At 38.7% G+C, this 23,134-nt stretch overlaps 2 protein-coding genes across 2 annotated transcripts in view; one reads left to right on the top strand and one right to left on the bottom strand.

Moving 5' to 3' along the window:
• Positions 1–23,134, top strand: part of LELP1 (late cornified envelope like proline rich 1) — a 207,743-nt gene that overhangs the window by 113,724 nt on the left and 70,885 nt on the right. The window lies entirely within an intron of this gene.
• The window catches only part of LOC309628785 (uncharacterized protein), a 59,152-nt gene continuing 53,932 nt past the window's right edge, over positions 17,915–23,134 (bottom strand). Inside the window, exon 2 of the mRNA XM_082392173.1 lies at positions 17,915–23,102. Coding sequence (XP_082248299.1) covers positions 18,395–18,661 — 267 coding nt within the window. The 5' untranslated portion in view covers positions 18,662–23,102 and the 3' untranslated portion in view covers positions 17,915–18,394. The remainder of the gene's footprint in view (positions 23,103–23,134) is intronic.

Below are 23,134 nucleotides of genomic sequence, written 5' to 3'. Positions count from 1 at the left end.
TTGATCTTTTAATACCCCACTCTTGTATTTATGTGTATGTTTTCTTGCCTCCCTGTTTATAATTCTCATCAACAAAATGGAAGATTCTGACAAGACCCTTCTTTTTCTTTTGCCTGTGTATCAAGAGATTTCCATGATCTGAATAAATAAGAAATGTTTTAAATGCAAACAACATTATAAGGAATGTAGTAAAAATTTCTCAATTTCTGTCCAATCCTACAGAAAACACCTATCATAATTATGTCTCATGATGTCAGTAGTGAAGGTTTCATTAGGTTGATTTAGGCACAGAAAAAAATACTCTTCAGGGTCAATTGTCAATAGTAAGATTCCACCTGAAAGGGGCTCCTCTTCTAAGACACATGCTATTAAAACCACAACAAGAGATGTTTTTTTAAAGAATTGTTGGACAAGGGAGAATTTCGTGTTTCTCACTCTCCTTTAATTTTAAGTTACAATTCTATTTTCTCATTCAGACTTCAAAACAATTCATCAAAATCAAGTCAAAATAATCCAACAGGGACTTTCCTAGCGTTAACCACTGCACTTTCCAGTGGTTAAGACTCCACGCTTCCACTGCAGGGGACCCGGGTTCGATCCCTGGTTGGGGAACTAAGATCCCACACACCATGCGGTGCAGCTGATGATAATAATAATAATAATCCAACAAAACTTCCCAGTCCTCATATTCTATTGAATCATACTTGCTACAACCCAATTAAATCCCAACACCTCTGAGATCCATACCCCCTAGAAGGCACAAAGAAATCACACTCACCAAGTCTCCAAAGTACGTCTGCAGTCAAGGTCAAGTCGATGGCAGCGACACAGCAGAGAGCCCCATTACAGAGCCAGCTGCCCCAGCAGGGAGAAGCAGAAGAGCCCAAAACGGGGCTGGTCCAACTATTTCACAACCAAAATGCAATCCATCTGAAATTCCAAACTGACTTGACATATTCCCTGAATTCTAAGAATGTTCAACCTTAGGACACTTATCATTAGGACAAGTATTCAGTGACTCACCTGAGAACCTCTGTATCTGGAAGGAACAACCACTTGTAGCAGCTGAAAAATTTGGAGAATTCTCTAATTTGCCACCAACTGGACACTTGAGAGATTTTGGATCCATCCCGGTTCATCTTTTGATACCTTCCACTCAGCTCTGCATCTGGAAAGAGAGATGCTAAAGCTCATGAAGCCTGTCTACCTGGCTGCCCCCTCAACACTGCTCCCCCTTGTAACCCACTTAGCTTTGGTCTAAGGTCTGCTGGTTTCAAGATTTCTTTAATGATCACAAATGGATTTAGATGAGGCTGAATTTCTTCTGCTTAGCCTGCTGCACAATAATGGGCATAAGAACACCCTGGCAACATTGACCACCAGGACCCTTGTCTCTTTCATAAAAACTGTACCATCTGTACCTCACCCGGGATCTGCTGAAAACTCAAGACATTCTTCCATGAATTAGGTCTGTGAGGGGCTTAGTCTTTGGCTAGCATCATGTAGCAGATTTTCAGCTTATTTCACCCCAAACATGGTACAGTACTAACTCTTCATAGGACTTCTACAAGCTGACTTATTTCCATTTCTCCAAACTTTGAAGGGCAAAAAGAGGTCATTTATTACTTCTCACCTCATCTCATGGTATCTTCAAAAAATTCAGTCTGTTAATCTCATCATTTAGTTATTCCAAAGAACAATTATATTCATGTATTTTTATTAACTAACCAATGGATTACTTTTAAATGCATTTTGGTTAACACAGAAACCTTTGATAATTGCTGTATATTATTCACTAGGTTATGAAAATTTTTGCATTATTATTAACTACCATTCACTTAAGAACTTCTTAACTATGAATTATTATTTTTTCATAATTATTATTAATGATCACAATTGTCAACAGTGTTTCTAGTGATCACATAATTTGAGGGGACTAAATGTCATCTGTGGCAATGTCCATTTCCTCCATAAAATATTGTAGTGGATAAAACAGAAAATACCAGGCAGGTCCTCCAGAACTCTTAGTTCTGGTCCTAGTTCTATTGCCAAGAATTGAGTATCCTTGGCCAGCCATGCCCAGGGTCATCCTCTGAGCAGCGGAGATGAAGTTCAGGGGAGACTGCACAGCAGTTTTTATTGACCCCGCTCAAGTCTCCAGGCCCCCTACACATTTTCTTCTTCCCACAGACCCTTCTATTTAGTTTATGTTTCCTTCCCCTTAAATTCCCATTTCCACCTAAACCTTAGGGGTTTCTCTTCTCAAGACTTATTGCAGAGTGAGATTCTGTCCCGTCAGCATTCTTACACTTTGCTGCCAGAACAAAGGCTAAAGTCCTTTCTTTTTAAAAGGTGTAGCTGTTTCTCATCTCTGTATGGATAAAGAAAGTATGAGCCAAAGTCACAAACATTCATTTATTGACTAGTTGACAAGCTTAAATCCCTGCTTTTTCACTCACCTATAGGCTAGTGAGAGAAACAGACCACAACACTGGTTATTAGAGTGACAGTCTTTCCTGGGATGACCACTAGAAGACCTCTGCCCTCTGCTTTCATTCTGGAGGGTGTGATTTTCCTGCTTTCATCTCACAACTCCTGCCGACCCCTCCAACTAAGTGTGCGGATGCAACTATTGCACAATAATGGGTTCCAACTAATTTCTCCCCAGGCGCCAACTTGGAATTTGCACTTATCAGCCGTTTTATTTTCTTACAGCTTGTATCCCACACTTAAAGAGGCACTTTATGAGGTCAAATTAGTCTGCAATAAGTCTTTGGAATGGACAGAGCCCTGACCAGCCAGTGCAGACTGATCCAATTGTGGATCTGTGTGCACTAGAAATAGAACACAGAATAAGAATATATGGAATTTAAGAAAGTTTTTGACTGAAAGTGGACATGTTCCCATTTCCATACACATTTAACAATCAATTTGTTTAGCTAGGTTTTTGAGTGGGGTTTGGTTTGACTCCACAGATCAATTTGGGAGAAAACTGACACGTTTGCAACAGTGGGAACTTTAATTCATTTACATGTTTGTCACTCTTTTCTCACCATGGAAACCTTGCACAAATTTTGTTATATTTTTTCAATGTCCTTCACATATTGTTATATTATAATTAGAATTTTATTTTCTCTGTGTTTTTTCTAACATATAGGAAGATGATTTGTTTTGTTTCCTGATTTTGTATTTAGCACTTTTTAAATTGAAGTATAGTTGATTTACAATAATGTATTACTTTCAGGTGTACAGCAAAGTGATTCAGTTATACATATATCTTTTTCTGATTCTTTCTCATTATAAGTTATTACAAGTTATTGAATATGGTTAGTTATCTATGCTTTACAGTAAATCCTTGTTGTTTATCTGTTTTATATATAATGGTGTGTATATGTTAAGCCCATACTCCTAATTTATCCTCCCCTCTCTTTTCCATTTGGTAACCATAAGTTTGTTTGTAATGTCTGTGAGTCTGTTTCTGTTCTGTAAATAAGTTCATTTATATTACCTTTTAGATTCCACACATAAGTGATATTACATGTGTTTGTCTTTCTCTGTCTGGCTTGCTTCACTCAGTATGATAATCTCTAAGCCCATCCAAGTTGCTGAAAATGGCATTCTTTCTTTCTTTCTACAGCTTAATAGATATATATATATATCTCACATCTTTATCCATTCATCTGTGGATGAACACTTAGGTTGTTTCCATGTTTTGGCTATTGTAAATAGTGCTGCTGTAAACACTGAGATGCATGCATCTTTTTGAATTAGAGTTTTCACCAAATATATGCCCAGGAATGGGATTGCTGGATCAAATGGTAACTCTATTTTTAGTTTTCTAAGTGACCTCCATACTGTTCTCTTTAGTGGCTGCAACAATTTACATTCCCACCAAAAGTCTAGGAGGGTTCCCTTTTTCCCCACATCCTCTCCAACATTTATTATTTGTAGACTTTTTGATGATGGCCATTCTGACCTGTGTGAGGTGATACCTCATTGTAGTTATGATTTGCATGTCTCTAATACTTAGCGACATTGAGCATCTTTTCATGTGCCTGTTGGTCATCTGTATATCTTTGGAGAAATGTCTACTTAGGTCTTCAGCCCATTTTTTGATTGGGTTGTTTGTTTTCTCAATATTGAGTTATATGAGCTGCTTGTATATTTTGTAAATTAACCCCTTGTTGGTCTCATCTTTTGCAAATATTTTCTCCCAGTCCATAAGTTTTCTTTTCATTTTGCATATGGTTTCCTTTGCTGTGCAAAAGCTTTTAAGTTTGATTAAGTCTCATTTGTTTATTTTTGTTTTTATTTCTATTGCCTTGGGAGACTTACCTAGGAAAATATTGCTACAATTTGTATCAGAGAATGTCTTGCCTATGTTCTCTTCTAGGAGTTTTATGGTGTCGTGTCTTATATTTAAGTCTTTAAGCCATTTTGAGTTTATTTTTGTGTGTGGTGTGAGGGTGTATTCTGACTTCATTGCTTTACATGAGGCTGTCTAGCTTTCCTGACACCACTTGCTGAAGAGACTGCCTTTTCTCCATTGTATAGTCTTGCCTCCCTTGTCAATGATTATTTGACCGTAGGTGTGTGGGTTTATTTCTGGGCTCTTTATTCTGTTCCATTGATTTATATGTCTGTTTTTGTGCCAATACCCAGCTGTTTTGAATATTGTAGCTTTGTAGTATTGTCTGAAGTCTGGGAAGGTTATGCCTACAGCTTTGTTCTTTTTCCTCATGGTTGCTTTAGGAATTCTGGGTCTTTTGTGGTTCCACATAAATTTCAGGATTATTTGTTCTCGTACTGTGAAAACTGCAATGCATAATTTGATAGGGATATCATTAAATCTGTAGATTACTTTGGGTAGTATGGCCATTTTAACAATATTAATTCTTCCAATCCAAGAGCATGGGACACATTTCCAAACTACCTATTGGACATCTATCAAATTTCTCAATCCCACTTAAGATTTTCTGAGAGGTGGGAGAAGAATAAAAAGAAATAAGGTAGGTTTCAGTAGTGGGTTTCAGTTCATGTTGGGCTTTGTAGATCACTGTAGACTCTTGACTGTTACTCTGATTTATGTGAGGGGTTTGACCCAGAGAAATGACATAATCTTTGAGAAATTGACTATAGTGGTGAGCACTTGTTGTTGGAGCAAGAATGAAAGCAGGAAGATGATAAGGAGACAATTGAAATAATCAGATATTCAAGTACTTTCAAGCAGGGTCACAGCAACGGAAAAGGTAAAAGAGGTCACATATAGCAATGGACAATTAGACAATAAAATTTTAAAATGCTGTTTATAATAGCATCAAAAATAAATACTGGGGGAGAACTTCAAGATGACGGAGGAGTTAGACGTGGAGATCACCTTCCTCCCAACAAATACATCAGAGGTACATCTATATGTGGAACAACTCCTACAAAACACCTACTGAATGCTGGCAGGGGATCTGTGACTTCCCAAAGGCAAGAAACTCCCCCACGAAACTGGGTAAGGCAAAAGAAAAAAGAAAAAACAGAGACAAAAGAATAGGGATGGGACCTGCACCTCGGGGAGGGAGCTGTGAAGGAGGATGTTTCCACACCCTAGGAAGCCCCTTCACTGATGGAGACAGGGGGTGGCTTCAGAGCCACCGAGGAGAGCACAGCAGTGGGGCTACAGAGGGCAAGGCAGAGAGGTTCTTGCATGGAGGATCGCTACCAACCAGCACTCACCAGCTTGAGAGGCTTGTCTGCTCACCGGCCAAGATGGGTGGGGGCTGGGAGCTGAGGCTCTGGCTTCGAAGGTCAGATCCCAGGGAGAGGACTGAGGTTGCCTGAATGAACACAGCCTGAAGTGGGCTAGTGTGCCACAGTGGGCCGGGAGGGAGTCTGGGGGAAAGTCTGAAACTGTCTGAGAGGCAAGAGACCATTGTTTCAGGGTGTGTGAGGAGAGGGGATTCAGAGCACCACCTGGGCGAGCTCCAGAGATGGGCACAAGCCAAGGCTGTCAACATGGACACCAGAGATGGGCATGAAATGCTAAGGCTGCTGTTGCAGCCACCAAGGAGCCTGAGTGCAAGCACAGGTAACCATCCACACCACCTCTCCCGGGAGCATGTGCAGCCTGTCACTGCCAGGGTCCCATAATCCAGAGACAACTTCCCAGGGAGAACACACAGCGTGCCTCAACGCTGTTACAATGTTACACCAGCCTCTGCCACCACAGGCTCCCCCTGAATCCCATATCCCTCACTCCCCACGTTCTGAGTGAGCCAGAGCTCTGTAATCAGCTGCTCCTTTAACCCCATCCTGTCAGGGTGGGAACAGACTTCCTCAGGTGACCTACAGGGAGAGATGGGGCCAATCCAAAGCTGAACCCCAGGAACTGTGTGAACTAAGAAGAGAAAGGGAAATTTCTTCCAGCAGCCACAGGAGCAGCGAATTAAATCTCCACAATCAACTTCATGTACCCTGCATCTCTGGAATACTGGAACAGACAATGAATCATCTCAAAATTGAGACGGTGGACTGAGGGAGCAACTGTAGACTTGGGTTTGCTGTATGCCACTGACTAGCTTCTGACTTTATGTTTATCTTAGTTTAGTATTTAGAGTTTATTAACATTGGTAGATTTTTCTTTTGATTTGGTTGCTCTCAAAATTTTTTTATATACACACATATTTTTTTTCCTTCTTCTCTTTTTGTGAGTGTATATGAGTATGCTTCTTTGTGTGATTTTGTCTGTATAGCTTTGCTTTCAGTATTTATCCTAGGGTTCTGTCGGTTTGGTTGCTCTCTTCTTTCTTTCTTTTTTCTTTTTATCTTTATTTTTAATAATTTCTTTTATTTTTTATTTTTAAAAATTTATTTCTTTTTATTTTATTTTTTCTTTCTTTCTTTCTTTCTTTTTTCCTCCCTTTTCTTCTGAGCGGTGTGGCTGAGAGGGCCTTGGTGCTCTGGTGAGGTGTCAGGACTGTGTCTCTGAGGTGGGAGAGCCGAGTTCAGGACATTGGTCCACAAGACACCTCCGGGCTCCATGTACTATCAAACAACAAAAGCTCTCCAAGAGATCTCCATCTCAAAGCTAAGACCCAGCTCCACTCAACAACCAGCAAGCTACAGTGCTGGACACCTTATACCAAGCAAATAGCAACACAGGAACACAACCTCACCTGTAGCAGAGAGGCTACCATAAATCATAATAAGTTCACAGACACCACAAAACACACCACCGAATGTGGTCCTGCCCACCAGAAAGACAAGATCCAGCCTCATCCACCAGAACACAGGCACTAATCCCTTCCACAAGGAAGCCTACACAACACACTGAACCAACATTACGCACTGGGGGCAGACACTAAAAACAATGGGAACTATGAACCTGCCGCCTGTAAAAGCAAGACCTCAATCACAGTAAGTTAAGCAAAATGAGAAGACAGAGAAACACACAGGAGAAAAAGGAGCAAGGTAAAAACCCACCAAACCAAACAAATGAAGAGGAAATAGGCAGTCTACCTGACAAAGAATTCAGAGTAATGATACGAAAGATGATATAAAATCTTGGAAATACAATGGGGAAAATACAAGAAACGGTTAACAAGGACCTAGAAGAACTAAAGGGCAAACAAACAATGATGAACAACACAATAAATGAAATTTTAAATTCTCTAGAAGGAGTCAATAGCACAATAACTAAGGCAGAAGAACGGACAAGTGATCTGGAAGAAAAAATAGTGGAAATAATTACTGCAGAGCAGAATAAAAAAGAAAGAATGAAAAGAATTGAGGACAGTCTTAGAGACTTCTGGGACAACATTAAATGCACCAACATTCAGATTATAGGGGTCCCAGAAGAAGAAGAGGAAAAGAAACAGACTGAGAAAATATTAGAAGAGATTACAGTTGAAAACGTCCCTAATATGGGAAAGGAAATAGTCAATCAAGTTCAGGAAGTGCTGAGAGTCCCATAAAGAAAAATCCAAGGAGAAACACACCAAGACACATATTAATCAAACTATCAAAAATTAAATACAAAGAAAAAATATTAAAAGCAGCAAGGGAAAAACAACAAATAACATACGACAGAATCCCCATAAGGTTAACAGCTGACCTTTCAGCAGAAATGCTACAAGCCAGAAGGGAGTGGTAAAACATATTTAAAGTGATGAAAGAGAAAATCTACAACCAAGATTACTCTACCCAGCAAGGATCTCATTCAGATTCAATGGAGAAATTAAAACCTTTACAGAAAAGCAAAAGCTAAGAGAATTCAGCACCACCAAACCAGCTTTACAACAAATGCTAAGGAACTTCTCTAGGCAGGAAACACAAGAGAAGGAAAAGACCTACAATAACAAACACAAAACAATTAAGAAAATGGTAATAGAAACATACATATCGATAATTACCATAAAGGAAAAATGGATTAAATGCTCCAACCAAAAGACATAGAATGGCTGAATGGATACAAAAAAAAAAAAAAGAAACATATATTTGCTGTCTATAAGAGACCCACTTCAGACCTAAGGACACATACAGACTGAAAGTGAGGGGATGGAAAAGATATTCCATGCAAATGGAAATCAAAAGAAAGTTGGAGTAGCAATTTTCATATCAGACAAAACAGACCTTAAAATAAAGACTATTACAAGAGACAAAGAAAGACACTACATAATGATAAAGGGATCAAACCAAGAAGAAGACATAACAATTGTAAATAATTATGCACCCAACAAAGGAGCACCTCAGTACATAAGGCAAATGCTAACAGCCATAAAAGGGGAAATCAACACAAACACAATAAGAGTAGGGGACATTAACCCCCACTTTCACCAAAGAACAGATCATCCAAAATGAAAAAAATAAGGAAACTCAAACTTTAAATGATACATTAAACAAGATGGACTTAATTGATGTTTATAGGATATTCCATTCAAGAAAAACAGAATACACTTTATTCTCTAGTGCTCATGGAAATTCTCCAGGATAGATCATATTGTGGGTAACAAAGCAATTCTTGGTAAATTTAAGAAAATTGAAATCATATCAAGTATCTTTTCTGACCACAATGCGATGAGATTAGATATCAATTACAGGAAGAAATCTGTAAAAAAAAAAAATACAAACATGTGGAGGCTAAACAATACACTACTTAACCAAGAGATTGCTGAAGAAATCAAAGAGGAAATCAAAAAATACCTAGAAACAAATGACAATGAAAACATGACAACCCAAAACCTATGGGATGCAGCAAAAGCAGTTCTAAGAGGGAAGTTTATAGCAATACAATCGTACCTCAATAAACAAGAAACATCTCAAATAAACAACCTAAACGTACACCTGAAGCAATTAGAGAAAGAAGAACAAAAAAAAAAAACCAAAGTCAGCAGAAGGAAAGAAATCATAAAGATCTGAGCAGAAAGAAATGAAAAATAAATGAAGAAAATGATAACAAACATCAATAAAACTAAAAGCTAGTTCTTTGAGAAGAAAAATACAATTGACAAACCATTAGACAAACTCATAAAGAAAAATAGGGAGAAGACTCAAATCAACAGAATTAGAAATGAAAAAGGAGAAGTAACACCTGCACTGCAGAAATACAAAGGATCATGAGAGATTACTACAAGCAACTCTATGTCAATAAAATGGAAACCCTGGAAGAAATGGATAAATTCTTAGAAAAGCACAACCTTCTGAGGCTGAACCAGGAAGAAATAGAAATTATAAACAGACCAAATACAAGCACTGAAATTGAGACTGCGATTAAAAATCTTCCAACAAAGAAAAGCCCAGGACCAGATGGCTTCACAGGCGAATTCTATCAAACATTTAGAGAAGAGTTAACACTTATCCTTCTCAAGCTCTTCCAAAATATAGCAGAGGGAGGAACACTCCCAAACTCATTCTACAAGGCCACAATCACCCTGATACTAAAACTTGACAAAGATGTCACAAAGAAAGAGAAATGTAGGCCAATATCACTGATGAACATAGATGCAAAAATCCTCAAGGAAATACTAACAAACAGAATCCAACAGCACATTAAAAGGATCATACACCATGTTGAAGTGGGTTTTATGTCAGCAATGCAAGGATTCTTCAATATACGCAAATCCATCAATGTGATACAACATATTAACAAGTTGAAGGAGAAAAAACATATGATCATCTCAATAGATGCCGAAAAAGCTTTCAACAAAATTCAACAGCTATTTATGACAAAAACCCTCCAGAAAATAGGAATATAGGGAACTTACCTCAAGATAATAAAGGCCACATATGACAAACTCACAGCTAACATCATTCTCAATGGTGAAAACTGAAACCATTTCCACTAAGATCAGGAACAAGACAACGTTGTCCACTCTCACCACTATTGTTCAACATAGTTTTGGAAATTTTAGCCACAGCAATCAGAGAAGAAGAAGAAATAAAAGGATTACAAATCAGAAAAGAAGAATTAAAGCTGTCACTGATGCACATGACATGATACTATACATAGAGAATCCTAAAGATGCTACCAGAAAACTACTAGAGCTTATCAATGAATTTGGTAAAGTAGCAGGATGCAAAATTAATGCACAGTAATCTCTTGCATTCCTATATACGAATGATGAATATTCTGAAAGACAATTAAAGAAACACTCCGATTTACCATTGCAATAAAAAGAGTAAAATACCTAGGAATAAACCTACCTAAGGAGACAAAAGACCTGTATGCCAAAAATTATAAGACACTGATGAAAGAAATTAAAGATGATACAAACAGATGGAGAGATATACCATGTTCTTGGATTAGAAGAACATTAACATTATGAAAATGACTATACTACCCAAAGCAATCTACAGATTCAAAGAAATCCCTATCAAACAACCAATGGCATTTTTCAGAGAACTAGAACAAAATAATTCACAGTTTGTATGGAAACACAAAAGACCCCGAATAGCCAAAACAATCTTGAGGAAGAAAAACGAAGCTGGAGGAATCAGACTCCCTGACTTCCGACTATACTACAAAGCTACAGTAATCAAGACATTATGGTACAGGCACAAAAACAGAAATATAGATCAATGGAACAGGATAGAAAGCCCAGAGATAAAACCACGCACTTATTATTTTTGATAAAGGAGGCAAGAATATACAATGGAGAAAAGACAGCCTCTTCAATAAGTGGTGCTGGGGAAATTGTACAGCTACATGTAAAAGAATGAAATTAGAACACTCCCTAACTCCATACACAAAAATAAACTCAAAATAGATTAAACAACTAAATGTAAGGTCAGACACTATGAATCTCTTAGAAGAAAACATAGGCAGAACACTCTATGACATAAAACACAGCACGATCCTCTTTGAATCACTTCCTAGAGAAATGGAAATAAAAACAAAAATAAATGGGACCTTATGAAACCTAAAATCTTTTGCACAGCAAAGCAAACCATAAACAAGACGAAAAGACAACCCTCAGAATGGGAGAAAATATTTGCCAATGAAGCACCTGGCAAAAGATTAATTTCCAAAATTTACATGCAGCTCAATATCAAGAAAACAAACAACCCAATCCAAAAATGAGCAGAGGACCTAAATAGACATTTCTCCAAAGAAGATATACAGATTGCCAACAAACACATGAAAGGATGCTCAACATCACTAATCATTAGAGAAAAGCAAGTCAAAACTATAATGAGGTATCACCTCACACCAGTCAGAATGGCCATCATCAAATAATCTACAAGCAATAAATGCAGACAGGGTGTGGAGAAAAGGGAACACTCTTGCACTCGTGGTGGGAATGTAAATTGATACAGGCACTATGGAGAACAGTATGGAGGTTCCTTAAAAAACTACAAATAGAACTACCATATGACCCAGCAATCCCACTACTGGGCATACCCTGAGAAAACCATAATTCAAAAAGAGTCATGTACCACAATATTCAATGCAGCTCTGTTTACAATAGCCAGGACATGCAAGCAACCTAAGTGTCCATTGACAGATGAATGGATAAAGAAGATGTGGCACGTATATACAATGGAATTTTACTCAGCTATAGTTAGGTGGATGGACCTAGGGACTGTCATACACAGTGAAGTAAGTCAGAAAGAGAAAAATAAATACCATATACTAACACATATATATGGAATCTAAAAAAAAAAATGGTTCTGAAGAACCTAGGGGCAGGACAGGAGTAAAGACTCAGATGTAGAGAATGGACTGAGGACACGGGGTGGGGGAAGGGTAAGATGGGATGAAGTGAGAGAGTGGCATGGACTTATATATACTACCAAATATAAAATAGATAGCTAGTGGGAAGCAGCCACATAGCACAGGCAGATCAGCTCGGTGCTTTGTCACTACCTAGAGGGGTGGGATAGGGAGGGTCAGAGGGAGACACAAGAGGGAGGAGATATGGGGATATATGTATATGTGTAGCTGATTCACTTTGTTATAAAGAGGAAACTAACACACCATTGTAAAGCAATTATACTCCAATAAAGATGTTTTTAAAAAAAAGAAATGAAAGACTAAAAAAATAAAAGGGTGAAGAAATAATATTTCCCATTATAGTGATATTTCAGACTCATGTGTTTTTTAAAATATTTTATTTAAAAAAATTTTTATTTAATCTTAATATTAGATTTTTTTTTTAAATTGAGTCTTCCTATTTTAAAGTATTTGTTTATTTATTTATTTATGGCTGTGTCGGGTCTTCGTTTCTGTGCGAGGGTCCTCTCCAGTTGCGGCAAGCGGGGGCCACTCTTCATTGCGGTGCACAGGCCTCTCACCATTGCGGCCTCTCTTGTTGTGGAGCACAGGCTCCAGACGCACAGGCTCGGTAATTGTGGCTCACGGGCCCAGCTGCTCCGCGGCACGTGGGATCTTCCCAAACCAGGGCTCGAACCCGTGTCCCCTGCATTAGCAGGCAGATTCTCAACCACTGCACCACCAGGGAAGCCCCTTCATATTAGATTTTTGAGCTAGAGATTTTTTTCACTTGCTGAGAAAAATGAGTTTCATGGATTTAAGTAATTTTCCAAAAGTTAAAGCTATTAAATGATACTTAAGTCCCTAATAGAATTATCTTTCAAATCTAGTTATTTTATAGATAAATAGATAGGTAGAGAGAGAGAGAGAGAGGTGTGTGGGTATTTTTTTTAAAAGGACAGTGAGTTTAGTGTGGTATGCAGAATGAGAGATGAATGTGACATGAATATTGGTTGTGACACAGGAAATGAAAGAATGAGATGACTCCAAGTGGTTTTTTGAAGGACAACTCAGTCAGCAAGATCTATTGGCTAGTTAGCTATCAGGAGAAAAAGCTATGGACTAATCAATGCCAATAACAACTTTTTAGGCTGTGTGAATTGGAGAATGGTAGTTTAATTAACAGAATTTTAAGAATCAAGGTTTGGAGTTAGTGAGAGGAGAAATACAAAATTACTTGTAGAGTGATGATTTTAAGGTCATTTCAGGACCCCTGGTTGGAAATTCACAACAGGAGTTCTGGGGAGATGAGGAGAGAAATAACATTGATGTTATTGATATATTACTGTTAGAAGTTTAATAATGTGTGTTTGGGAAGTCTTATTGACCATAAATTTATAAGGCGTTGTATTGGCTTCAAATCAAAGACAGTTAATGCAGTGAAAAAAAAGCAGGTTGGAGCCAGGGTTGTGACTACAGCTTCTTTTATTTTAAATAATAATAGAAAATACACACGCAGTCCATCTATACTAACTTCAAACACTTATAATGTATGAATGAATTTGAGTGTAAATATTTTATAATCTAACAAAAGAATAAAATACATTGTTTTTGTCAATAAATAAATAAATACTGAAAGCTTCAACAAAAGATGTGCAAGACCTTTACACTGAGCACTATAAACTTGCTGCTGAGAGAAAATAAATAATTGGTAAAATATCCCTTGTTCATGGATCAAAAGACTCAGTATTGCTGAGTTATCACTTCTTCCCAAATTAATGTATAGATTTAATGTAACTCCAATCAAACTGCCAGTGGGATTTTAAAGAAATTGACAAGCTAATATAAAATGTACATAGCAATGAATACTACTTGGAACAGCCAAGATGATTTTACTAAGGAACATCAAAGTTGGAGAATTAATTTTAGGATTGCATTATAGAGCTACACTAATTAAGACAGTATGCTATCAGCATAAGAATAGACAAGAGATCAATAGACAATAATAGAAAATCCAGAAATACACCCACAACATATATGGTCAATTGATTTTCAACATAAAAGCCAAGGTAATTCAATGGACAAAACAAATAATCTTGTCAACAAATGGTACTCATACAGTTGGATACTGATACAGAAATTAATGAAACTTTGACCTTTACCTCACACCATACAAAAATCAATTGAAATGTATCACAGACTAAAATGTAAGATCTAAGACTCTACAATTCCTGGAGGAAAATGGGAGAAAATCTTAGTTACAGTGGGTTAGGCAAATTGTTATTAAAAATCAGTATCCAGGAGTGGGACTGTTGGGTCACATGGTAGTTCTATTTTTAGTTTCTTAAGGAACCTCCATACTGTTATCCATAATGGCTGTATCAATTTACATTCCCACCAAGAGTGTAGACGGGTTCCCTTTTCTCCACACCCTCTCCAGCATTTATTGTTTGTAGATTTTTGATGATGACCATACTCTCCAGTGTGAGATGATAACTCATTGTAGTTTTGATTTGCAATTCTCTAATAATTAGTGATGTGGAGCATCTTTTCATGTGCCAGCAATCCCACTTCTGGGCATATACCCAGAGAAAACCATAATACCAAAAGGTAAATGCACTCCAATGTTTATTGCAGCAGTATTTACAATAGCCAGGACATGGAAACCACCTAAATGTCCATCAACAGAGGAATGGATAAAGAAAAGGTGGTACACATATACAATGGAATATTACTCAGCCATAAAAAGGAACAAAATAATGACATTTGCAGTGACATGGATGGACCTAGAGATTGTCATACAGAGTGAGGTAAGTCGGAAAGAGAAAGACAAATATTGTATAATATTGTTTACATGTGGAATCTAGGAAAATGGTCCAGATGAACACATTTGCAAAGCAGAAATAGTGACACAGAAATAGAGAACAAATGCATGGATAACAAGGGAGTAAAGGGGAGTGGGATGAATTGGGAGATTGGGATTGATATATTTACACTACTATGTATAAAATAGATAATTAATGAGAACCTACTGTATAGCACAGGGAATCCTACCCAATGCTCTGTTGCAACTTAAATGAGAAGGAAATCCAAAAAGGAGGGTATATATGTATATGTATAGCAAATTCGCTTTGCTGTAAAGCAGAAACTAACACAACATTGTAAAGTAACTATACCCCAATAAAAATTATTTTTAGAAAAAAACATGCAAAGAAATATATAGATTTGAGTTGAGAAAATACAGTATCATTGTTACATTGCAAATGAACAAATTGATATGTAAAGATATAAAAGGTCTTGTTCAGTGTTAGGGCAAGAAAATGCTGAAATCAAACTTTGAGCACGGGTCTATCTCCTAATTCATTTATTTTTACCTTATCATATTGCCAGATATTTACTTAATAAAATGAAATATATGTTTGAAAAAATCAGTATCCAAAATTTATAAATAACTCATAAAGAAAGTCATAAAAAGACAGACAGCTCAATAGAAACATGGGCAACAGGCACTGCACACACACAAAAAAGGATGCATCCAAATGGCCAATAAAAGTATTCTCAAAGCTTCTAAAAGTCATTAATACTTAATAAACAGTTTATTCAAAACACAAGGAAAGATCACTACTCACAATGTACACCAGATGTGTAAAACTTTCAACAGTGTGGAAATGATCAACCAATTTAAAGAGATAGCATAAACAGCAAATACACTACACCACTGGTAGGGGGTTTAAATTGGTCCAAGTATTTTGGAAAACAGTTTGGCATTATCTATCAAAGTACAAGATGCATATACTTCTGGGAATATACCCTAGAGAAATGTGTGAACATGTGCACTAGCAGGTATGAAGAAAATGTCACAGTGGCCCTAATAGCTCCAAATAGGAAATGACTTAAAGGTCAACCAAGAGTAGAACAAAGAGAGAAAAGAAGTGTCGTATAGCCATACAATGATATTCTAAAATACACCAGTGAATAAACTAAAACTACATAGTGTTAATTGAAAGAGACAAAAAGATGGCATACAGTATAATTCCATTTATATAAAGTTCAAAAACTGAAAAACAACTATAGCTTTTAGAGATGCCTCTATACTGGTGGTTAAAAAACATAAAGAAAAACAGGAAAGTGATTATTAGGAGTCAGGATTGTTGTTACTTCTAGTGGAGAAGGTATAGGATGTAATTTAACAAGGAAACTTTTTGAAGGATTGGTAATGTTATTTTTCTTGACTTTGAATTTCTTGACTAATGATAAAAGTGTGATCAATTTATAATTATCCACGCTCAGTTATACAGCTAAAGTTTATGAACTTTCTGAATGTGTTCATCATGTGCCCCCCAAAAACGAAGGGCTTTTATTTTTTGTTTTTCTTAAAGACAGAAGAGGGAGGGAAATCTATCCACAATAATATTAGGCCAGAGCCCTTTTCAAGAGTGTAAAGTCAACCCTCCTAAAAAGAAAATCAATTCCTTTAGCATTGGCTGCACAACAAGAGTAAACTTTCCTATGCATTTTGGTACCTATAAGGTGATGGAAATTAATGGGGTCGACTTCCCTATAAGATGGGAAACTAATAGACTGACATGTCACCTAGTGACCCTCTCAAAATAAATTTTCATCTTGCAAAAGAGTTTTAATTTATTCCTCAGTTCTTTTAACCTTCTTTGAAAATGTCTTTGAAAAGCCATATATACTTTTAATAAAAAGAAATAATATGTGATAATTGAAAATTACATAGTTATAAGATTTAAGACCTTTGACCCTCTGCATAATATGGCTGTCAAACTGTGAATAAATTATCAAAATCTTTACTACGTCTTCAAGATCCAACCTCTCAGACCTCAGTTGGGGATAGTGTCTCCTTGATCACTGTCCCCTCTGCTGTTACTTTGCTCTGCCTTAGCACTTGCCATCTCCTTTCACTGGTACAGTGCATCCCAGATATGCTCACCTACCTACAGCTTACTCTTCTGTTCATTCAGGTCTTTGCCCATAGAGCCACTTTGGAAGAGCTTTTCTAAACAATTGTTTCTAAACCATGCCTAACTATTATTTGTCGTGTGTGTGTGTGTGTGTGTGTGTGTGTGTGTGTGTGTGTGTGTGTGTGTGTAAAATTCCCTCAAGAATTTAGGCAGACAAGGACTTTGGTCACCATCATCATATCTCTAGCACACAAGAGACTGCCTGGCACTTGTTAGATAATTAGGAAACATTTGTGAATAAATTAATTTATTTCTATTAGTCCACTCAGTGGAATACATTCTTTCATACTTTGTACAGATAAGAAAACTGAGACTGAGAGAGTTCAATTTTTTTCAGGGTCACACAAGGTAGGAGGAGGTAGAAATGAGTTTGAAACCAATAAAATAATTATTTGATGTATCCAATCCTAAAGACATATTTCAGACAAAACTGAACACAGTGATGGAATAAGTCTAACTCTAATAATTCAATAGGAATGAAAAAGAATGCTCAGAAGAGTAGTTGTAGTTGACAGAAGAGATTAAAACACTAAATGCAAAAATACAAAAAGAAGAAAAAGAAGAGGAGAAGAAGAAGAAGAAGGAGAAGAAGGAGAAGGAGAAGAAGAAGAAGAAGAAGAAGAAGAAGAAGAAGAAGAAGAAGAAGAAGAAGAAGAAGAAGGAGAAGGAGAAGGAGAAGGAGAAGGAGAAGGAGAAGGAGAAGGAGAAGGAGAAGGAGAAGGAGAAGGAGGAGGAGGAGGAGGAGGAGGAGGAGGAGGAGGAGGAGGAGGAGGAGGAGGAGGAGGAGGAGGAGGAGAAGAAGAAGAAGAAGAAGAAGAAGAAGAAGAAGAAGAAGAAGAAGAAGAAGAAGAAGAAGAAGAAGAAGAAGAAGAAGAAGAAGAAGAAGAAGGAGAAATGTGAGCTCAACCATGAAATGTGCTTCATTGGAGAAGTAAAAGAATATACATACTAAGTGTTCACAGGGTAGAGATCACAGCCTGATTACAGACAGGCAGATGGCAAAGCAAGATCAGGTGATGATCCTGCTGCTCTTCTTCCAACAACATGGTGTCTGCCTCAGGAACCAGCCTTTTCTCTGTCATCTGTCAATCCAGGAGAGAGGTTAAGGAAGGTGCAGTCCATCACCATGGCTGAAGGAAGGATGATGGAGTCCTAGGCTAAGAAAAGCCTAGATCTTGTTGTTTCATGGTCCTGATGAAATCTGGTGCTGTTAATTATACTTGGGTGGACACTTCTGCTGGCAGGGTGGGCATGGATGCACAGGAGGACATTTCTGCTGGCACAGTGGAGGTGGGCACTGCACAGGTCGGCATGGAGGACTGGGACATGGCTCCAGACACTTTAGAGGTGGGCAAGGTTCAGGGCACTTAGGTGGGCAAGGCTCAGGGCACTTAGCTGGGAAAGGCTCAGGGCACTTAGGTATGAACACAGGAGGTGACTGGCAGGACTGCTTGCACTGGTGCTGCTGGTAAGACATCTTTCCTGCGTCTCAAGGAATCTGAAATACAAACAGACAACACTGTTCATAACAGAGACAGTCCTACTGGTAGAACAATTAGCTGGGCACACAACCCTGCCGTCTCCAAGAACTTTCTATGATCCCTTATAGAGTCTTTATAGTTTTGTGTAACTTCTTCACCATTCTTTTTTAGCACCTCTTGCCCTCAGATCTTCAGGTTTTCTGGTTAATCTCTCATTCTACCACTTTCTAAAGACAAAATTACCTATGCAGGTGTTGTGTGAATACAAACACTATCTGGAGAAGAAGAACCCGGATATTAAAATTGTAGCCAATCCCAAAACAAATCTCTACTTATATATCCCATGAGGCCCTGGTTGCTGGTCTAACTGACGTGACTGTGGGCTTTTGAGGAGAAATGCAAAGGTCCATATGCAGCACTTAATGGGATTGAACTCTGAGAGGGATGCATTTGGAACTAATGTAGGGTGGGCTACAGCACAGCATCTCATATCTCTTATTCTCCTTCAGTTTAAGATCATACCTCTGACTCCATTTCTCTCATCACATTCAGGATCACCTACCAAATACCAGCTAAAATTTACCCCTATACCTCATTTTCTTCTTTTCCCCATACGGAGCACTAATTGGTTAAAATAAAGTCACCTCCACCTCCAGGTTCAATCTTACCACTCAAGTGCCAAAAAGACCTCTAAGATTTGTACTCACCACAGGCTCCTATCACTGAGTGTCACGAAGATAGCACCACTGAGATGGAGACTCCTTTTATAAGGGCCACGCAGCCCCACACAGGGAGAACAGCCCAGGACTGACATGATTCACTTATTTCCCAACCCAAATACCAGCTGCTGGCAATCTCAAAAATGACTTGCCACCCTCATGCTGATATCACAAAACTTCCTTGTCCACGATCTTCCTCACCCCTCACTGAGGAAGTGCACAGTGATTCACTTGAGACCTTGTCTCGTATTCCCTGTGCCAGTGTCATGTGCCAATTAGGAAATAGGAGAAAATCTTTGACAGCGTGATGCTCTTCCATAGTCAGAGGTGGTGCTTCCCCCACTCCCCAGCTCCCAAGCATCTGGTATGTGAAACTCACTACCTCATTCAATTTCACCTGCCCATCACCCAGCTTTGTTTCCCCTGATGGTAGAGACCAGGGTTTGCTAAACCCACATATTTTAACCCCTACCCACAGTATTTCTAAACTCTCCTTTTACCATATTCTACTGGTCTTTTGGTTTTTCTTGACAATTAAATGACTTAAACAGAGCCACAAAGTCTTATCTTGATTTCCTAGTGCTGACAGTCCCATGTTGGGTGTGTTTTCAGATAGCTCCCTAAATGAGCTTGAACAGGACTGCATGATCCCTCAGTTTCCTAGGCCATAAAATCACAGGCTGGGGCCCCTTTCTAATGCTCTATATTTGCAGATTTACACATTGATCTGGTCTCTGGGGCACCCATGACCATGAGTGACTTGTGGTCTACTAGAAACCCAAATTCCTCTCTTCTCATTATCTTCAAAATTGATTCAATGTCTGGGCTGTATCCATTTAAAAGTTTTCCACTCATACTCTCCAAATATCTTGTGCTACTTTCCCCTACAAAAGTTAATTCAATGGACTCTATCATGCCCTCTCTTTTGAAATGACATTTAGTGCATTTTCAGATATTCTTAGTACACTCAGGGAATGAAACTCCAGGAGTCATTGATCCCACCATTCAATTCATGGGTATTTTTCCCTAAATAAATAAAATATGGCTGACAGAGAACCCAGTGATAACTTATTAGTATAATTTGCTGAACCACAGTAACACTTCAGCTAATATTATGCACTATGCCCTCCAGGGGAAAGCTTGAGTGCCTTGGCTATGTAGACATCTATAGGCAACAGTACTGTGTGACATTAAATATTTCCCACCCTCTCTGAAGATCAGTTTACCTACACAGCTGTAAAATAGAGATAAAAAAAAAAAATACCCACCTCAAATTTTTGCTACAAAAACTCAACAAAATGCCTAATATAATTTCCTTTGCTTTAAGCTGATGAGTTTATAGTCACTTGTTACAGCAGCAGTAGGAAATGAATAAAAAACTGTAACATTCCTTTTCTGTTTAAGTCTTTATCGTTTCAGAGTATTTAAATAACATGCAAATTAAGAAATGGGATTATTGAGTCAAAAACAGAAGTATCAATATTTTTTAAATGTATGGCATTAATTTCCAAAATGTTTTAATCAAATGACACTCACACCAATAGTATGTGATAGTGACTAGTTCACTTTCTTTTTAATAAATTTCAGGGTGGGTCTATCAATCTCATATTTCACTTATAATTAGCAAGCAAGCTTCAGTTTGACTGTGCTGGTTAACTGTTTCACTTCCTATCACATTATGGAAAAATCTGTTACAAGCACTTTAAGACTGCCAGCAGCTCCTATATAGCCTTTAAGTCTCTGTTAGGAACCAGGTATGACAAGAGTATTGGCCGCATACAAAGATTTCTGGTTATTTTGACTAAGAAAATCTGCACTTTGACACTTCTTCAAGAATCAGGATGTACAGAATAATATTCATGGGTGGTGAGTATAAGATTGTGTTTAGGAAAAACCCTCCCAATCCTTTCTTAGTTATATCTAAAACATGTGAAATTCCTCTAAAATGAACTGGATGTATGTCTCCGTATATAGATATTCACCCACACAGTAATGGCATGTTTCTGTAAACAGACACAAAGAGATGCCCTTGTAGATGGTATCTGGCTCATTACTAACCCTACAAAAAAAATTTTTTAATCTTTGACATGCACTCTCTCAGATTCATTTGGCTTAAATTAGATTGTTCCATATATGAAGATGCTTATCAGTAATCTGGAGTCTATTTTGTTGGCCAAAGTAGTCTACATTTTAAAAACCTCAAGATAATATCTTGCTGCCAATTTTTCTAAGGAAGAATATTGCAAGGAGTAACTGCTTACAATCAGATAACCCAAGGAACCATTGCTCTGCTATTATCATGGCTAGACAGTTGAAAGAATAGTGTCCGCCTTGAAAACTTCCCAGTCTAAAATGATGTCTGCTGTGCTTTGCAGAGTGAGCTACTCTGGGCTCAGTTAAGCACTTGATAATACATAGTTCAGGAGCGTGAAGGAAACCCAGGCTTTGCCTACAGGTACCCTAGACACACCTCCAAGCAGGTGTTGGCAACCCTTCTTCTAATTGTAAATAGAAACCCAATTTCAGATGGGGATTGACATATATACACTAATATGTATAAAACAGATACTGACCTTCAAGAAGGCAGAGGAGTAAGATGTGGAGATCACCTTCCTCCCCACAAATACATCGAAATACATGTACATCTGGAACAATTCCTACGGAACACCTACTGAATGCTGGCAGAAGACTTCAGACTTCCGAAAAGGCAAGAAACTCCCCCCAAGTACCTGGGTAAGGCAAAAGGAAAGAGGAAAAAAAAGAGACAAAAGACTAGAGACAGGACCTGCACCCGTGGGAGGGAGCTGTAAAGGAGGAAAAGTTTCCATACAGTAGGAAGCCCCTTCACTGGTGGAGACGGGAGCTTGCAGGGCAGGGGGGAAACTTCAGAGCCACGGACGAGAGCACAGCGACAGGGATGCAGAGGGCAAAGCAGAGAGATTCCCACACAGATGATCAGTGCTGACCAGCACTCAACTGCCTGAGAGGCTTGTCTGCTCAACCTCCGGGGCGGGTGGGGGGTTGGAGCTGAGGGTCCAGCTTCGAAGGTCAGATCCCAAGGAGAGGACTGGGGTTGGCTGCCTGAAGGAGGCTAGTGCGCCACAGCTAGCCAGGAGGGAGTCCGGGAAAATGTCTGGCCCAGCCTAAGAGGCAAGACACCATTGTTTCATGGTTCACAAGGAGGGAGGATTCAGAGCACTGCCTAAACGAGCTCCAGAGACAAGCGTGAGCTGTAGCTATCAGCGGAACCAGAGATGGGCATGAAACGCTAAGGCTGTTGCTGCAGCCACCAAGAAGCCTGTGTGCAAGTAAAGGTCACTATCCACACCTCCCGTCCCAAGAGCCTGTGCAGCCTGCTTCTGCCTGGGTCCCGTGATCCAGGGACAACTTTCCCAGGAGAAAACATGGCACACCTCAGGCTGTGGCAGCGTCACGTTGGCCTCTGCAGCCACAGGCTCGCCCCGCATTTTGTACCCCTCCCTACCCCTGGCCTGAGTGAGCGAGAGCTCCCTAAGCAGCTGCTACTTTAACCCTGTCCTGTCTGAGTGAAGAAAAGACGACCTCAGGAGACCTACAGGCAGAGGTGTGGCCAAATCCAAAGCTGAACCCCAGGAACTGTGCGAACAAAAAACAGAAAGTGAAATTTCTCCCAGCAGCCTCAGGAGAAGAGGATTAAATCTCCACAATCAACTTGAGGTACCCTGCATCTCTGGAATACCTGAATGGACAACGAATCATCCCAAAATTGAG

This window comes from Balaenoptera borealis (assembly GCF_965194805.1).
Source record: "Balaenoptera borealis genome assembly, chromosome: 1".
Classification (NCBI taxonomy): domain Eukaryota; kingdom Metazoa; phylum Chordata; class Mammalia; order Artiodactyla; family Balaenopteridae; genus Balaenoptera; species Balaenoptera borealis.
The sequence above is the reverse complement of the archived record's forward strand: the minus strand, read 5'-3'. Positions and strand labels throughout refer to the sequence as shown.